General features: G+C 58.5%; 1 protein-coding gene across 6 annotated transcripts; it reads right to left on the bottom strand.

Moving 5' to 3' along the window:
- Window positions 1-716: 716 nt before the first annotated feature.
- Window positions 717-16,764, bottom strand: PDLIM7 (PDZ and LIM domain 7). 6 transcript variants are annotated; one of them, XM_007102887.4, is made up of 13 exons: window positions 16,663-16,764; window positions 15,601-15,706; window positions 11,706-11,857; window positions 11,595-11,625; window positions 11,010-11,128; window positions 10,191-10,327; window positions 9,993-10,029; window positions 8,962-9,032; window positions 8,578-8,815; window positions 7,385-7,565; window positions 1,427-1,547; window positions 1,214-1,329; window positions 717-1,058 (listed from the first exon to the last, which is right to left on the bottom strand). In XM_007102887.4, the coding sequence occupies exons 2-13, from the start codon at window positions 15,694-15,696 to the stop codon at window positions 972-974; spliced, it is 1,386 nt and encodes a 461-aa protein (XP_007102949.1). In that variant the 5' UTR covers window positions 15,697-15,706; window positions 16,663-16,764; the 3' UTR covers window positions 717-971. The 6 variants fall into 6 exon arrangements, with proteins under 6 accessions (XP_007102949.1, XP_007102950.1, XP_007102951.1 ...); XM_007102888.4 differs by having other exon boundaries at window positions 8,962-9,023; XM_007102889.4 differs by lacking the exon at window positions 11,010-11,128 and adding an exon at window positions 10,590-10,606.
- Between the last annotated feature and the right edge of the window lie 1,028 nt (window positions 16,765-17,792).

The following is a 17,792-nucleotide window of genomic DNA, read 5'->3' as shown; positions in this document are numbered from 1 at the left end:
TAACTGCAGGCACCTCAGTGTTGCTGGGAGGATGATGTAAGATGATGTGAGGAATGACTGGTATACTCCAGATGTCTAGAAAACCTGCCTTCCTTCCTCTCCTCACCTCTCATCCCAGGCCTCCACTCTGGGCTCCCTGGGACCTGTCACTGGATCCCATCTCTGCCTTTGGGCTTGTTGCTCTTCTCTTCCCCTGAGTCCTGCCCCTCCTCCCAGTCTCTCTCCTCTGTTCACCCCACTCGCGGCTCTCGGGGCTTTTTCTACAACACAGATCTGAACACTTCTGTGCCCTGATCTCCCCACCGCCACCTTGCCCTCAGGAAGCAGTCCTGGCTCCTTGTCCTGGCACTTGTGGCTTCCCAGGACTGGAGGGCTGCCCTCTCCAGCCCCACCTTCTTTGCCTGCAGCATACAGATGGCAGCGGTCCCTCTAGGCCCTCACTCTGGTGTACTGTTTTCCATGTCCCATCCCTGAGGATGCCCCTCAACTCCTCTTCTCTGACCTCCACGCCAGGCCAGCCCAGCTTCCCCCGACTTCTGCGGGTCCTGGGCCCGGCACATGCGATTCCCCTTTGCCTCCTCCTGCTGACTGAGAGTCCTCCATGTCCCCATCACAGGACCACCAGGATGGTAAGCCCTGGAAAACTTAATCTCCACCCTGCTACATGCCTCAGATCCCACCTTTCTTGACGCGTAGGGGGAAGTGCACACCGGACACAGCTGCATACAGGTTTATTGTGGCACTGGACGTGAAGAGGGGCCGGTGTGGCCAGCACCAGTGTGCGGAGGTGGTGGAGGGAGTGGGGGGAGGTGAAGTGGGTGGGCAGGGGCTCAGGGAACCGCAGGCTCAGGCCAAGAGTCGGGGTTGGGCAACTTTTGCTGGCCCTACCCAGAAATCTGGGGCGATGACTCCAGAACCAGCAACCCCTCCAGCTGGACAGGGCGGAGTGGGCAGCAGTGGGTGGGAGGGGCTCACACGTGGGAGAAGGCGTGGCTCTTGCAAAGGGGCTTGTCCTTCTTGGAGTAGAAAGTCTTTCCTTCCAGGTTGATCTGACATATCTGGGAACAGCCAAGGTCCAGTTACATGGGGTTGGAGGTGGCAAGAGAGGCCCCTTCCCAACCTCTTAGGAATCCCAGAGGCAGGGGTGGGAGGGAGGCTGGTGAAGAACACAGGGCTTTGGGGGCGGGGCCTGAGTCGGAGGAGGGGCACTCACCGCGCACACGAAGCATGTATCGTGCCAGCTGAAGCCCAGCGCCTCCAGGAAGCGGTCCCCGGCATCGATCTTGAAGTCACAGCCTCGGCATTTTGTGCCAAACATCTTCTCATAGTCTGGAGACACACGGAGAGGAAGGGGACCCTGGGTTCTCCCCTGCCCGCGCCCCGCCCCCTCACCCAGCCCCGCCTCCTTGCCTGTTCCACCCGATACCTCGCTCGCAGTAGGGGGCCCCCTCCTCCATATAGAAGGCCCTGTTCCGAATGGGTGTCTTGCAGGCCGCACAGGTGAAGCAATGCACGTGCCAGGTCATCTTCAGGGCGTGCATGATCTCCTGGGAGGAAGCGACAGTCACTTGGCAGCTCAACACCCTCCTCTCCAGAGCCAGCGACATAGGAAGCAGGCTTGGGTCCTCTTTCTTTCAGGGTAAATGTTACATCTGCACACACATTGCTGCTACTTTCTTTCTCCAACCCTGAGGTCTCCCCGTGGCTGTCCACCACGCCACGTCTAAAGCTCAGCTCCCAATCTCTGCACCCCAAACCTCTCGCATTCCCACAGCTGTCTCCATCTCAGTTGACGGCAACTCCATCCGCATGGGCCAAATTCCCTGCTTTCTCCCACACCTCACTTCAGGTCCACCAGGAAATCCTGCTGGGTCCACCTTCAAGAGGCATCCATTTTCTGACCACTTCTCACAGCCTCCCTGATGTGAGATGTGAGCCTTGGGCACCTCTGACCTGGATGACTGCATGAAACTGGCTTCTGTGCTCCTCCCTCTCTGCCCCTACAGACTGCTATCAACCTGTGCCAGACCACATCCTTCTCTGCTCCAATTCCTGCCTAGTCCACATTTCTCTGAGCAAAAGCCAAAGCCCTGGGAAGGGCCCAGAGGCCAGCAAGTCTGGCCTCCGTCCCTCTGCTCTCCCCACACGGCCTCTCATCCATGGTTGACACACCAGGCACACCGTCTTGGGGCTTCACACCAGCTGTCCCCTCTACCTGGACTGATCTGCACCAGATACCTGCAAGGCTCACCCCTCACCTCCTTCAAGTTTCTGCTCAAAGGTCACCTTCTCCATGAGGCCCACTCTGACACCAACAGTTCATAGGCCAACCCTCCTTCCCAAAGCCACACTCCCAATAGTGCTTTCCTTTTTTCCGTATTAACATACTACCAGGTAATTTACCTATTTTGTCATTGCTTATTGTCTGCTCCCCACCCCCTTCTTCCTGATCCAGTGTAAGGTCCAGGAGGCCATGAAATACCAACTGTTCTGTTAGCAGGTATATCCCAACAGTGCCTGGTCCATGGGTATGCATCACAAGTGCTCGTGAGTTGAGTTAACCTGCTCCGCTGGAGGCCTGCCAAAGCAGAGGCTGCTGGTGGGCTGAGCTTTCCCTGGGGCTGGGACCCTCGGGCCAACCAGGGCAGCAGCATTCCTATCTGGAGCAGGCAGAAGGCAGTGTGGAGCCCAGAGGGGGATCAGATCTTTGGGTTCAGCCAGACCTTAGCTGGGTGGCTTGCCCAACAGCTTTCCCTTCTCTTGACATTTGGCTCCTTCCCTTTTGAACTGAGAGCCTAATCCTAGCTTTGCAGGGGTGTTGTAAAGATGGTCCCACATCTGAAGCCAGGGGTCCCAGACCCAGTGCCTGCCAGGGCCAGGTGGGGACTGTGCTGTGGGAGAGCACCTGTTCTCCCCACAGGGGTGGTGGTGACCACCTCGTTCAGGAACGCCTGGAAGGCTCAGGTGGAGATCTAGGTGTTAAAGTCAAATCCAGTTTTTCAATGTTGGCCATTAATTTAAAAATGAAACAGTGTGGACCAAGTAAGACATAAGCGTGGGAAGCACCTAGCTCTCAGCTGGCCCGTGTGACCTCTATAAAATCTGTCATGGGAATTCCCTGGCATTCCAGTAGTTAGGACTCCATGTTCTCACTGCTGAGGGCCCAGGTTTGATCCCTGGTCGGGGAACTAAAATCCCACAAGCTGTGTGGAGTAGAAAAAAAAAAAAAATGTCACATCTCACATATACCTCTCAACCACCCTGGCCAGGAAGTTACTGCCACCCCGATTTTAGTGAGGCCCAGAGAAAGTGACTTGCCCCAGGTCATACAGCCAATAGATGGTGGAAATGTGTTTTGAGCCCAAGTCTGGCTTGCTACAAAGCTGGCTCTTCCCACTGCCTGGTGTTGCCTCTTTGCAAGGATAAGACAAAGGGTTGGGGGAAGGAACTTGGCTGTGACCCCACAGAACAGGGTCTTGGCAGGAGCATGGGTAGCCCAGAGCTGGGCCCAGTGGAAGCGTGGGCAGGGAGGCAGGTCTCTGCCAGTATCCAGAAGAACCCATGAGCCAGTTTTCCCTCTTATGCCCAAAGCTTCCTAAATCTATCTGCCTCTCCCATCCCACCATGCTGATCCAGGGCCAGCAGCTCAGTTCTCCTCCTCTAGCTGTCTCCCCCTGCCCCGGGGAAGCTTACCAGGCACACCTGACCTCAGCAGTCCCCAGCTCTGAACTTCTAACATGGCCCCTGCCCCCACTTCTGCCTCATCTCACATCCTCCCTGGGTGTTGCCTTGTGACACAGCTCTTTCCTCCTCTTGGAGCACTTTCCCCTGATCCTTCTCCAAACTAATTCCTACTCATGTTTTAAGTTCAGCTTAGAGGCCACTTCCATCCACTTTTTCAAGTGTTAATTGACCACTTCCTATATATGGGGCACAGCATAATGTGTAAGCAAAACAGCCCTGGTCCCAACCCATGAAGTTCACCCTGGGGAAGAGATGGGACAACAGGACTGGAAGGTAGTGAGCAAACAGTGGGGAGCCTGGGTTGGTGGGGAGGGTGGGTATCAGGGAAAGTGCCCCTGAGGAAGTGCTATTTGAGTCCCGGATGAGAAGAAATGAGGTAAAGAAAGTGCTAAAGAGTACTCCTAGCAGAGGACAGCCTGTGCAAAGGCCCTGAAAGGGAACAGCACGCTGGCAAAATGGAGAAGCCCATGTGGCTGGAGCACAGAGTGAGGGGGGCTGGTGGTGAGTGGTGAGCCTTGAGAGCATAGTGTTCCAGAGGGTCCCCAGACCAGGGGACGGGTCCCCTCTAATGTGTCCCCTCCAACTCTGCTGAAACAACCTGATTGTCCTGTGTTTCTCTCCCCATGCTCCACTCTGAGCTCCGAGAGCAGGCATAGTCCCAAGCACCAGGCACAGGCAGAGCCCGAAGTGCGTGGTAAACTGGGAAGGTTAGCTTCCTGCCCCGTGGGAGGGTGAGGTAGGAGCTTCCTGGGGTCTGTCAGGCCCAAGAGGGGAAGCTGAGGGCCCCTGGGCCACACTGTGGAACCACTGGCCTGGGCTGGGGCAGGAGCAGGGCTTGCCACCTTACTCTGGGTTTACTCTAGGACCCAGGAGCCAGTCAGGCTCTGTGAGCCTTGCCTCCTCATCTGCGGCCTGGGTGATAACCCTGCCCACCCAAAACTGGGGCAGGGAGGGACAAGAGTGCCGTGCAACACAGGCAGGGCCATCAGCGAACAGAAGGGCCTTGATCTGTGGGAAACAAACCCAGATGCCAGCTTAAGAAAGGTCCTGGGATCCAGCCCGTTCTGCTAGAACAGTCCAACAGGGTATGGCCTAGGCTGGTGGAGAAATTACTGTGATCTTGGGCAAAATTTCCTCATCTGTAAGATGAGAATAATCAAACTGACTTCGTAGTATGATTAGCTGGATGCCTACACATATTAAATGACCCACAACACAAGACTGTGATAATATCCTTTCTTCCCTTCCAGTCTACTGATGGAATCCCCATTTTTTGCTGGGCACATATCTATACCAGACTCTATTTCCCAGCCTCCCTTGCAGCTCAGTGTGGTCATGCGATTGAGTTCTGGGCAATAGGATGGAAGCAGAAGGGCTGGGTGGCAGCATCTTCTACAGATGGCTCCCAAGAGCCTTTCACCCCTCTTCTCGTTCCAACATCCTGCTGGTTGAAATGTGGAAGTTTTGCCTGAAGCTCAAGCGGCATCTCGGACTATGAGTGGTAAGTAAGCCAATGTTGAGAATGTCCGAGAAACAAGATCCAGGAGCCTGGATCTGCCTACAAGTCCCAGATTGCCCACCTCTGGACTTTCTTAGGTGAGTAATAGCCGCCATTATTTTATCTATCACTTGCGGTCAAGGTAATCGTCACTAACATGACCATCACTGCAGAGCTCTCTAGCCACATCTGGAAGCTCTGCCTATGAATCCAGAAATGGGGAGAAGCATGAGTGGCAAGAAGAGCCCAAGCTGAAAGTCAGCAGTGCCTGGGGCTGCTCTGGCTCGGCCCTCATGCTCTGCAGCCTTGGGCAATTTCTGCCTCTCTCTGGACTTCAGTCTCCATACAGGTACAACTGAAACCCCCTCAACTTGTCACCCTGCCTGTTATGCTCCCCTTTCCTCAGGCTGCTCAGCCCCTGACACCCTCAGAGTCCCCTTCCTCTGTGTGAGCTCCTGGGGGCAGGGCCACGCCTGTCTCTTCACCAGGTGTCCCTAGCGTGGGGCACACTGCTCACACTCAGTAAAGAGAACGAATGGGAGAAGGTAGGTAGTGCATCACTCTTAACCCATGAGATGTGCTGACCCAAGTCCCAAGCCCAGTTCTGGGTGGCAGCTAGGTTGCCCTGCAGGAGACCAGGCCAGGCTATGCTGCATATTTAGCCTCAGCAGGAAGAACAGGATTTTTTTTTTTTTTTTTTTTTGCGTTACGTGGGCCTCTCACTGCTGTGGCCTCTCCCGTTGCAGGGCACAGGCTCCGGACGCGCAGGCTCAGCGGCCATGGCTTACAGGCCCAGCCACTCCACGGCATGCAGGATCCTCCTGGACTGGGGCACGAACCCCTGTCCCCTGCATCGGCAGGCGGACTCTCAACCACTGAGCCACCAGGGAAGCCCGAAGAACAGGATTTTGAATCACAAGTTTTTGAGCCTAAATTTCTGGCTTTGCAAATCAATAGTCCTGTGTCCTTCAAGCCCATCAAGTCATCTTTCAGAGTTTCCGTTTTCATATGTACTAGGGGCGGCATACACTGTGCATTAGCCTCCCAAAAGCCTGTCACAACCCCCTTCTCTTTTGCCTTTCTCTCTTACAGAAGACAGAAGTTAAAATACTGGATTTGCCAGCTTCCCCCATGGCCCAGGTGCTCACAGGATAACAATTCCAACAACTGAGATAAAGATGCAAGTTCCTGGTTTTTCTTCCGGAGTCAAAAGGCAAAACCTCATTAAAAGAAAGCATCTGCCCCAACCATTTATCTGGCAACCATGATACAATACATTTGAGGACAAAGATCTACATGCTAAGGGTTTCGGAACTTAAAAAGAGGAAAAGCCCAAAGGCATCCTTGAGCTGCTATTCCACCCCTGGAATTCTTGTGATTGAAGTAAATATTACTCCTTCTGTTTCAACCTCTGTAGTGGGGTTTTCTATTACCAAAGCTGAATGCAATCCCCACACGGCAGCCGTCTCTTGTTTTGGCCTGACTAGCACTTACCTCTCTTCTTTGGGTAATGTCATCCTGGTTTTATTTTCAAGGAACCAGTCCTGTGGTTCAGGCAAGGCCACCAGCCCCCACTCCAGGAGGGGGTGTCACCCAGGCCTGGCCAATTAGAGTCATGGGGCTTGGTTCAGAGATGGGCATGTGAAGCAAGCCAGGCCAATGGGCATCAGCACTGGGACTCGTGATACAGCAACTGGCACAAAGATGCTCTCTTTCACTTTGTAGTGCTAACCTGGGGAGATGTAACCCTGGAGCCACTGTGGCACCATCTTGGCCGCTTTCTAGGGAAAAGCATGCTGGGAACGATGCCAACAAAGATGAAACCAGAGGCAAGTAGTAGAAAGACTCCTGATGACCTCGGGATACGCATTCAGCTGGGCCTGAAGTTAGCACCCCTCAGCCTTTCTGATTATTTGTGCCAACACTCTCTTGCTTGAGCCCTTTTGAGTAGGAATTAGGTCATTTGTTAAGAGGATCCTGATTAATGAAAAGTAAGGTCAATATAGCAGCCCGACTGTTAGGCTGGTAAGGTTCCAATAGGCTCCTGCAGGGAGAGCTCCCAGGCTCAGGAGTTGCTCAACAACACTCCTCAACGCTCAAGGGTCAGACTTGCCTTCCCAGCCACCCGCCAGCCCCACTCACGCCAGTGATCTTCTTCTTGCATTTGGCACAGCTGGGTGCATAGCGCACGTCATAGCAGGGTGGGCAGAAGATGGCGCCCTTTTCCTCGAAGAAGCCACCCTCTTCCAGGACCTTCCCACACTGACTGCACACAAACTCCTCGGGGTGGTACGCGTGGCCCAGCGCCACCAGGTAGCGGCCCCTGGCGGGAGGCAAGGGCAGTGAGCAGGAATGGATGCAAACGAAGTCGGGGTTCCTGGCCAGAACCCCACGGGGTTTACCCAACACCTACTATGAAGCCTTGAAGGGAAAGTTCTTTCTCTCCATCTCCAAATAGGGGAGAAAACAGGCTTGGGAGGTGACTTGCCCAAGGTCACACAGCAAGAGAGACAAAGCTGCACTGTTTTGATGACAGGAAATGAGGGAGAAGGGCGGTGTTGGAAAAGGGAGGAAGGTTACACTGGGTGAGAGCTGCTGATTTGGGCCTAATAAGTTGAACCCAAGGAATTGGTGCCCTGGTGGGGGCAGGAGGCCTGGAGTGCCCGTGAGCCCTGAAGACCAGTGGGCACTTGAGCTGAGCCTGGTGCCCACCCTGTCTTGCTTGCCTGTTCCATCTGGCCTGGGGAAGGCCCTGCAGGTCCCAGGTAAATGGGGATGTCTGAAGGAGGGGGTGCTTCACAGAGCCTAAGAGCTGACAGGAATCTAGAGCAGTGCAGGGCCTGGGATGAGAACTAAGAAGGCACACTGTCATACTGATTCTGGGGGGCTGTGTGACTCTGCTGGGCCCCGGGGAGCAGTGCAGAGAGGGAGGGACTTCAGAGGCTTAGCAGAGAGAGACCAAGAGAGCAGGAAGGAGAGGGGCAGAGGGGCAGAGGGGCAGAGGGGCTGGGAAGGGGAGGCCCTTCCTTGCCCAGAGAGCAGGGAGTCTAGGGCTGCAGCTTGGCTGTGTCATTGGCACTTCCTCCATTTCACCAGGGCAAATGCTGAACAGAGGCTAACGACGGGTGGGCTGCGGGTAAAGAGTGTGGGATTCAGAATCTGAGGAACCAGCCCAGGTCCCTACCCTCACTCCAATAGGGAACCGAATCCTCATCCTCCCGCAGGGGCGGCTGAGATGAGTGGGGAGATAGATGGGGGAGCAGAGATCAGAAGGACACCAGGGCTCGACTTGAGGTCAGGAAAGACCACGGTAGGAAAGGAACAGGGCCACCCACCGGATGACCTTGTGGCACTGGTGGCACACGGGAGTCTTGCCATTGCTGCCACCGCCGCCTCCGGGGCCCCCTCCAGCGGCAGCCTGCACAATGGAGGTGCGGTTCTGCATGGGCGTGGGTGTGGCTGGCTGGGTGTGCCGGGTCAGCACCGTGCTGGTCTTGTCCGGGGCGTAGCGCTCAGCGAACGCAGGGTCCACAGCCCAGGGCGGGCGGCTGGTGGGGCTGGGGGTGGTAGGGCCTGCCAAGGCCAGGAAAGTGACTCCAGGGGGCTGCCCAGGGACGCCACAGGACCGTGGGGAGACCCCGGGGCAGCTTGGAGGGGCCCACCCCCATGCTTCTGGAGGCTACCCACCCTTCCCCAGGCCCAAGCCCACTCTCTCTCACCAGGCCAGGGCTCCTGGGGTGTAGCTGAAGCTGGGGCTGGGGCTTCTGTCCTGGGCACCTGGCTGTAAGATCTGCCATTCAAGGCCCTGCATGGCTGAGGCTCCTGGCATGGCTCCACCCCCCAACCTTGGTCCTGCTGGCCCCATGGGAGATGCGTGGGTGCATGAGAGCTGCTGGGTTGGACTCCAGGTCCCACTGGGGTAGGGATGGGTAGGGCAGCTTCTCCTAGCCAGGTTCCAGCTGGCTGGTCTGTGGCACAGGGCTGGGAGGTGGAGCAGGGCTCTCACTTCTGGGGCAACTCTTGGGTCTTCTTCTGATGGCAGGGCCCCCTTTGCTGGGTACCCCCACCCACTGAGACTCAGGCTGGCAGGGCCTATACTGGATTTTATCCATCTAACACCCCCTTACCCCAAATGCAAACCAAGCCCACAAAGATAGAAGACAGAGGCAGAAAAAGCAGGGCCGAGCATGTTTATTTTCATGCCTAAGCCAGCACAGACCTGGCAGACAGCAGTACCATAGGGCAAAGAGTGAAGACAGTGTCAGATGGAGCCGGGCCCTGTGCCAGGAGGGCAGCCGAGGCCAGGCCAGTAGGAGGCTCAGTCCAGGGGCAGGAAGGGGAGGGGTGAGGTAGGCAGAAGCTGGAGGCACCAAGGCGGGGGGGGGTGGTTGCCCTGGGAGGAGGAACAGAAAGAGAGAGGCAGAGAGGGCAGCCGGCCGGCGAGGGCCAAGCTACGACTGCACGTTGAGCACGTGGGCAGAGCGCTGGTGGTGCCAGTCCCGGAGGCGGGTGTAGCGTGGGCTCTGCAGCTCCAGGACATACTTTTCCCTGAGGGGCAGAGAGAGAAGGAGGAGAAAGTGGAAGGAAGGAGAGATGGGAGGAAGGGAGGAAGGGAGGAAGGGAGGGAGGACGGAAGAAAGGAAGGAGAATGGAGAAGCCTGGCTAGGGATGGCCAGGAGCAGACACAGGGTGGTGGGTGGAATGGGAGAGGCAGGAAGTGAGAAAGAGGGGCTGGAGCTCGTCCTGTTACCTTGATTTCTTCAGATGCTCCTCATCCGGGTCTTGCACTGAGAGGGCAGAGGCAGGCATTGACCAAGAGCAGACAGAAGGCCACCCCAGCCCTGAGCCCTGGCAGAGGGTCACGGGGTGCCGGAGCAGGCTCCAGCTAAGCCCAGGCCCGGGTTGGGGGCCAGGAAGAGAGTCTGCCCTGCCCTGGTATGGCACTTACTGAACTCGGTGCCCGTGAGGTGGGCGAGAATGCGGAAGGAACGGGACTGGCCTGTCCCAGGCCTTGGCCGCCAGTCCTCCGTGTCCTCCATCAGCCGCTGCTTGCTGGCGTCTGGGACCAGCGGTCGGAGCGGCTGTCTGTGGGGAGGGTGTGGCTCAGAACCTCATGCTGGGGTGGGCAGCGGGGGCAGCCCCTCCCCAGCTTTGGTACATGTGGGCTATGGTGATGGCAGAGTGGGGAAGGGCAAGGCCAGGGCCCTGCTGGGTGGGAGGTTGGATAGGTAAGTGAGAGGGGAGGAGGGCAATCAAGGTGAGAGGAGGGCAGCCAGGGTGGGGAGGGGCCACCACCCAGAGTGCCAAAAGGAAGAAAGAGAGGGACAGGCAGAGGGGGCTCACTGACTTGTCAGGGGTCTGCACCTGTGAAGGAAATAGACACATGGACAGATAAAAGAACAAAGAAATAGACAAGGGGAGGAAGAAAGATGGCAAGGGGTCAGAATAGCTTGAGGCAAGGCTGCACTGAGTGTCTAGGGCTCAGATGGCCCGACACTAAACCCCAACCCCAGGCCACCGGCGAGGGGGCGCTGCCTCGTTCAGAGCCTCCAGGAGGACAGTGCCCAGGCAGGAGCCACACCCTCGGAGGGGCCCTGTGCCTGCAGTCCCCGCCCCGGCCGCCAGGGGTCGCTGCCGCACGGTTCCGGCCGGGCTGGGGCGCAGCGCAGACTGAGCAGCAGCGGGCAGCGGGCGGGCGTGGGGCTGTGGACAGATGGCGTGGGCGGTGGGCGGGCAGGAGGGATGTGGGCGGGCAGGATGGACGTACCCATTCTGCTGCGGGGCGCTGTCAGCAGGCTGGGGGGCCCCGAAGGGCCGGGCCGTCTTGTTGAGGGAGGCGCTGGGTGCAAAGGTGTACCGCGGGGGGTCCGCGGCGGGGGCCAGGGCCTGGGCGGAGACAGAGCGGGCAGGGCGGGCAGGGGCGGGGACCTGGCTAGAGTGGGATGCCCCCCCTGGCGCGGAGAGGACTGCGGCGCTCCAGCCCCACCCCCACACATCTGGCCTGAGGCTACGGGGAAGGGGCGACTCGGGTTTCAAGGGGCCCATTTGGGAGCGATGATCTCAGCCCACGCGGCCCGAGGGCGAGGGCGGACTAGTGCAGCTTGCAGCACAGGCCGGCGGGAGGCAGACAGGCAGACGGACAGACAGGCAGATACGCGTGGTACGCGTGGTACCCTGACCGTGCGGCAGCCCCCGGCCCAACTCCCAGTCCCCAGACTCCCCAGCTCTAGCCTCCACCCTCTACTCCCGGCCTGGGATGGGGGGTACCAAGGCTGCACCAGGGAGGGCACGTCAGCCCGGACATTCAATCCCACCCCTCCTGCCGCCCAGATGTCCCAAGCCCCTCACATACCTTCTGCGGTTTGCTCTGAGGCGGCTGGGCCCTAAAAGAGAAGGGAAAGGGGTGTTGATGGGCAGTCCCAATGGAGTGCCCACCTGCCAGGCCTGCTCAGCGCCCGCATACCTGCTGAGACCCAGGCTGAGGCGCTCCCCGCAGGCACGGATCTTGTTCTGGGCTTCGATGTGTGTGAGGCCCCCTGCATTCTCGCCATCGATACTCAGCACCCAGTCGCCCACGGCCACGCCGGCCTGCGCAGCTTTACCTCCAGGAGTGAGCTATGGAGAGACAGAGGATCGTGGAGGCCCAAGGCTCTGCAGGCCAAACTCAGGCCAACAGCAGCCAACCCTGCCTTTCCTTAGCTGCCCCACTTGCAGAACCCAGAGGCCTCTTCATTCAGCATATTTGGGCAGCTGCTGCATACTAAAGCCATCTGGAAGGGGCTGGGGCTCACGTGAGCTTCACCATCGCCCCAATCACCCTGCTTAGTTATTCGTTCACCTCCAGGGACCCTCCCCACAGTCCAGAAACTGCTGACATCAACAAGCAGCCACCTTCAGGCTAAAACCCAAGCTTCTCAGCTCCAGCCGCAGCATTTTGAGGCCCCTGCTGGCCTCTCGCCCAGGCCATTCCACCCACCAGACATGCCCTCTGGCTTGTGCGTGTGGCAAGTACCTCCCTGAGCACTGTTGGGTGCTCTCATTGACCTCTTACACTCCTAGCACCCTGTCCTGGGGCCATCTGCAGGGATCTACCGGAACACTTTGAGCGCCAGGAATAGGCCCCATCACCTCTAGGTTCCCAGTGATCAGTGTGACTGAATGGGGTCCAAAATGTCAGCTGGGGCTTCATAGGTTGTAAATAAATATGGATGTCACCCCCATGCCCTCAACTGCCACATCACCCTCTCCCCCCAATCCTTCAGGCTCTGAGTTGTGAATCCCTGGTTCCCATGGCAAATGAGAAGCAATACTAGGCTGGAAGGAATGGTCACCACCAGCATAAGCTGAAACCATCAGGATGACTTCTGGGAAGTGGTGGGCTTTGGCGAAAGGAGAGTGGGATGGGCTGCCTGTGGTGTGAGAGAGTCCAGCTATTTATGAAGGCCTCAAATGCTGGAAGGAACCAGGAATTGGCCTTGAGATTAGGAGGAACCAACAGCAGTTTTAAGGCCCGGGGTGGGGTATTTGCCAGGGTCCAGATAGAGGTGATGCTGAAGAACCCAACTGGGCCCTCCCAGCACTCTAGCCTAGTGGCAGCAACACAGGCAGGAGTGGCACTGCTGTTCTTAAGTCTAAGCCCACAGGGCTGCCTGGCCATCTGGCAAGGGGCCTGGCATTGAGCAGGCTTGTGGGGAAGTGCTGGGAGGTAGATTCACACTGTGAGATTTGAGGGGTACAGGCTTCCTGTGGCCCCATGAGGCTCATGAGGTAGGCTGATGCTCAGACTCAGTTGAGGCAGGGAGAGAGGACGTAAGGGGTTCCAGAGAGATGGCAGAGGGACCAGATGCAGAGACTAATGGCACTAGGGCAAGGAGGGAGACCTGGGTTTGATGGTTCTATTTCATGCTTGGGAAGTTAGAAGGGTAAGACAGCTGGGTGGCCCTTTCTTCACCTGCTAAATGGTAATAGCAGCTTACTTTTATTGAGTACCTAGTACTGCCACACACTGAATCCTTCAACAACCCTGTGGAGTAGAGTCTGGGAATATACCTATTTTACACATGGAAAAACAGAGAGGTTAAGTAACTTGCTTCAAGTCGCCAAGCTAGCAACTCAAGAGGCAAGGCCAGGACCCTGACCCTAAGGCCCCACCCTACCAGGCCATCTCTGCTGAGAGCTGGGGCCCAACTCAGAGGTCAGCTCTCTGGCTGGAAAGACCCCCTGACCTCCTAGCTGGGTTTAGGGCTTGGATCCCCTATCTTACCTCTAGTCCAATCCAACCCCTTATAATGGGCATGGGGAAGTGACGCCCTTGCAAGGAAGTGACTTACTCAAGGTCGTGGTGAGTCAGTAGACGGGAAACGTGGTCTGGCCACTCCCCACCCACACTGGCTGGCTCCTGGGAGGTGTGGGCTAAGCCTGAGGTGGGGGTCTCAGGTTGAGTGGGAGCAGTTGGCTCCCAGAGAGGGGATGGGGAGCTGGGGACTATTTCCTTCTCTGGAGTGAGGAGGACAGGAAGCACAGGAGGGATAGGGGAGTGATCAGAGAGGTGGAGACAGAAGCAGAAGGGGGGGGCGGGGGGGCGGGGTGTGTCTGGAGAGAGAAGCAAGAGGGCCCAAGGGACCAAGGAGGGGAAAAGCCAGAGGGCTGGACACTGCATGGAGTAGGGGGTGAGTCAGCCTGAGGGCTCCACTGAGCAGCCCAACCCCCAAGTCCCAGACATTACCTCATCTCCCAGGCCCGGGCCTACAGCCAGCCCTAGCCCCTCCCTGCCCCCCTCCATGCTGGGGTCAGGGGAGAAAGGGTGCCAGCCCAGCTCAGAAAAGACCACCCCACACACCCACCCACCAGGGCCTAGGTCCAACTCCAGGGATGGGCTCGGCTAGTGGCCCCACCCACATGCTGGGGCTGCTGACAAGGGAGCCTGGGCTCAGAGTGCCCCCAACAGGCCACATTTGAAAGTCCATCCCTTAGGCTACTTCGTTGCCCATCCCCACCAATGAAGAAACTGAGGCTCAGAGGTCAGCCAAGGTCCCAGTCACATTGGCCAGCACTTTCCCAGGGAGGGGAGTATAGGGTAGGTTTCCAGGGCTGGCAAGGCTTGAGTATTGGGTGTGGGGTGGGTGTATGTGGTAGGGACACCACTGCCCTTAGCTACCTTGCTGGTAGGGCAGCTTCCAAGGAACCCTGTGGAAGGGTCCCTGGAAACAGTGACTGCCTGCCTGCCCTGGCCACCAAGCCCAACTCTGACAGACTCTGCCTTGGGGCCCCCTCTAGCTGGGCCATCTGGCCCCCTCCAGGCTGTGCTTGCCCTGGGATTCCTGCCAATAGCTGCCTGCCCACCAGGAGCCTGGGTGGGCCTCTCTGGACAAGCAGATATGGTGACAGGAAGTCCCCACCCCCTCCTGACCCCCAGGCCACAGTCAGAGACACCAACCCAAGGGCTGGCCTCGTGCTCTCAGGGCAGGCAGTTTGTTCTGTGTCCCACAACTGACCCCACAGCTGGAGCCACAGCCTGGTGGTGATCAGCTGAGGGGCCCACTCATGGGGTTCAGGGGTCCAGGCCTAGGCCAGCTTTTTTCCAGCTCTGCAGACTCCAGCCACCAGTTGGCCATCCCAGAATGGGGCTGCATTCTTGGGCTTATAAGGCAATCCCCCTGCCATAGGGAGGAGCCAGCCCCCAGCTCCGCCCCCACCAGAGCAGGCTCTTGGGAGCTGAAGTCACAGCCCTAGAGCTCCGTCCCAACCCCTGCTTGGGATCAAAGGCCACTGCATCCTGAATGGGACCAGTGGCTGGGATAAAGGTCCTCACATAGGCTAGGGAGAGGCAACCCACCCGCCCACAAAAACTGCAGGCCATCCCTGTGCCTGAATTCCAATCCCTGCTTTGCCATGGAATTGCTGAAGGAGCCCCTTCACCTCTCCAAGTTATTTCAACTGGATAAACAGGATGACAGTTGCTATTCCTTGGGTGGCAATGAGGATGAAGTGAGATCCTGCAGTCAGAGTGCCCTGCCTGGGGTCCAGCTCCAAGCATTGCTCCCTGAAGCAGCTTAGACCCTTCCTGGAGACTTCAGGCTCCCCTCCTCCAGAAATGGCATCTCCCTGAGCCTTGAAGGTGGCTCCAGGAGCTTCGTGGACTGGCATCAGGTACAGTGCAGTGCTGTGGAAGTGTGGGAGCTCCTTTCCTAGTATCTGCCTAGTTGGGAGTCCTTGTGGCAGGTGCCCACATCTCTGGACCTGGACACCCCCTGGCCTACTGGCCTCAGTTCACTCCTGCTCAGACTCCTCCCATCACTCACTGGAGATCTGAGCACCCAAAGATTCCTGAGAGAGCCCCTGCCTCAACCTAGGCTCACCCGGGAGATGGAGAGGGGCACATTGAAGTCCTTGCCCCCCTGCAGCCGGAAGCCCCAAGGTGCTGGCCCCTCTAGCACCACCTTGAAGGAATCCATGGTGCCGCTCCTGAGAGGAGAGAAAAGGTGAGTGATGTATGGTGGGTGCACATGCAGGCCCATCACGGGACACCAGCCTCGGACTAGTGCCAGGCAGGCACAGGCAGACGCTGAGCACACCCAGGGGGCGGGTAGGCGGGCACCTTGTTAGGTTTGGCTGGGCTACTAGCTGGCAGACCTCACTTTGGAAAGACAGGGGCAACCCCCCTTCCCTAAGGAACTGGGAGGGTGAGGGGAGCCCGCATCCAGTTTTGAGGTTCCTCTCATCCAGGAGTGGACCGCAGGGCTAATTTGGCACGGCCTCCTCCCAAGCCAACCTTGAGCCTCGGACTGGACGGCAAGGCCAGTCCGGAGCCGGCGCTCCTCTCCCCCCGCCCCCAGGTCCCGGCAGGCAGGCCTCGACTGGAGCCTGCTCGGACTATATAAGGCGTGTAAGCTGACACTGTGCGGAGAGCCAGCGGAGGGAGCACACAGGGGCTTCGGACGCGAGGGGGAGGGGTGGGGAGGGAGGCGGCTGGAGCTGGTCCTAGCCATTCCAGGCCCAGTCGAAGCTGCTGGGAGCCAGGGCGGGACCCCTGGGCGCTGGGGGCGGGGGGGGGGGTGCGCGGGGGCGCGGCCCCTGCGGAGGCTGGTGGGGGCTGGGACTCCAAAGCGTGGCCAGGAAGGGGATTCATCCTGGAGCTCAGTGGGGGTGGTGCCTCCCACACAGGCCTGCTACCATCCCGACGTGACTCAGTTTCTCCCGCCCGGGCCCCATGCACTGGCCAAGTCCGGGGAGTAGGGAGCGGCGCAGGCGCCAATCAGCCCCGCCGCAGCCGGCTTTGCCGCAGGAAGGCGGGGGTAGGGGCTCCGGCCCACCGGAGGAAGCGCAGAGCTGGCTAAGACCCCCAGTACCCCCTGTGGTCCCCAGTAGGCCTCTGCCCCCCGCCTGGTCCTGCCCGAGACGCCCCGCGCTGTCGCATGTACCTGCTCGGCCCCGCCGGGGCGCTGCTCGGCGGCGGGCTCCAAAGACCAGCGTTGGGATCCGCCGCCCGAGTTCTGACCCCGCCCCCGTGGCCGCCGTCCGCTTTGAGCCCGCGTAAGGGGGCGGAGCCAGCTACCACGCCCCTGTCAGAGTCACGGCCTCTCGGGCGGTGGGAAGCCCCACCCAATCCTTCCGCTCCGCCCAATCACGAAGTCCCATCTTGCTTTGAGCTGTAAGACTCGGCCCTCCTGGGTCCCCTTGGTGGGGCGGGGCCTGGATGGGGCCTGGGCTGCTGGACACCTTCCTTGCCCCGGAGCCCGACCCGCTGCTCTCCTGGCCCCTTGCGCCTCCCGTTGGAGGAATGAAAAGAAAGCCGCCTTGGAAAATAGACAGATCTGGACCTCAGTCATCTCTGAACCTTAGTTTCCAACTCGGAAAAATGGGACAATAATACTCGCCTCTCAGGGCCGCCGTGAAGATAGGCACAGTTTGGCGTAAGGCACAGCCATTGGCGGCTCCAGAATTTCTAAATCGGACGGATTTGGTAGAGAGTTGCGGGGGGTGGGGTACCTCGAGGTGGGGTTAGTGGAGGAGGACACAGGGGAGCTTGAAGTTAAGTTTGCAGAACACTCCACCGAATGCAGAAAATAATGGCAACGGACGGAGGTGGAAGGGCCCTTGGCTCGGCCCCGATCCTGACCTGTGGGCCCTGCCCTTACTCCTACCCCCTGACCCCCGGCAGTCAGCAGCCTGTGGCCCTGCAACCACGGCTCAGGGCTGACTGTCGCGATGAGCTGTGTCCTGGTATCCCGCTCCTGAGCGGGCAGCGCCTCCAATGGTGGTGTCAGCGTCCCCACTTTGCCCCAGTGCTCAGCCCCGGCGGCTGAGCGCAGGCGGCAGGGGAAATTGAGCAGGGACCGAAGTGTGTGGGTGGACGAATAGGCGTCCACCCCTCAACTTCTTCTAGGGCATGGCCCATGCTATTCTCCCCCCTCCACCATCATCTTCTGCATCATCCCCCTCACTACAGAAACCGTTGTAAGCGTTCTCATCTTTAAAGAAATTCTCTCTTGATCCCACATCCCTCTCCAGCTAACTCTCTTTTATTCTACTCCCCTTGAGAGTAAAATTC

The sequence above is a fragment of the Physeter macrocephalus genome, unplaced genomic scaffold (assembly GCF_002837175.3).
Source record: "Physeter macrocephalus isolate SW-GA unplaced genomic scaffold, ASM283717v5 random_366, whole genome shotgun sequence".
In the NCBI taxonomy this organism is placed as follows: Eukaryota; Metazoa; Chordata; class Mammalia; order Artiodactyla; family Physeteridae; genus Physeter; species Physeter macrocephalus.
This window is presented reverse-complemented; position numbering and strand designations above follow the sequence as displayed.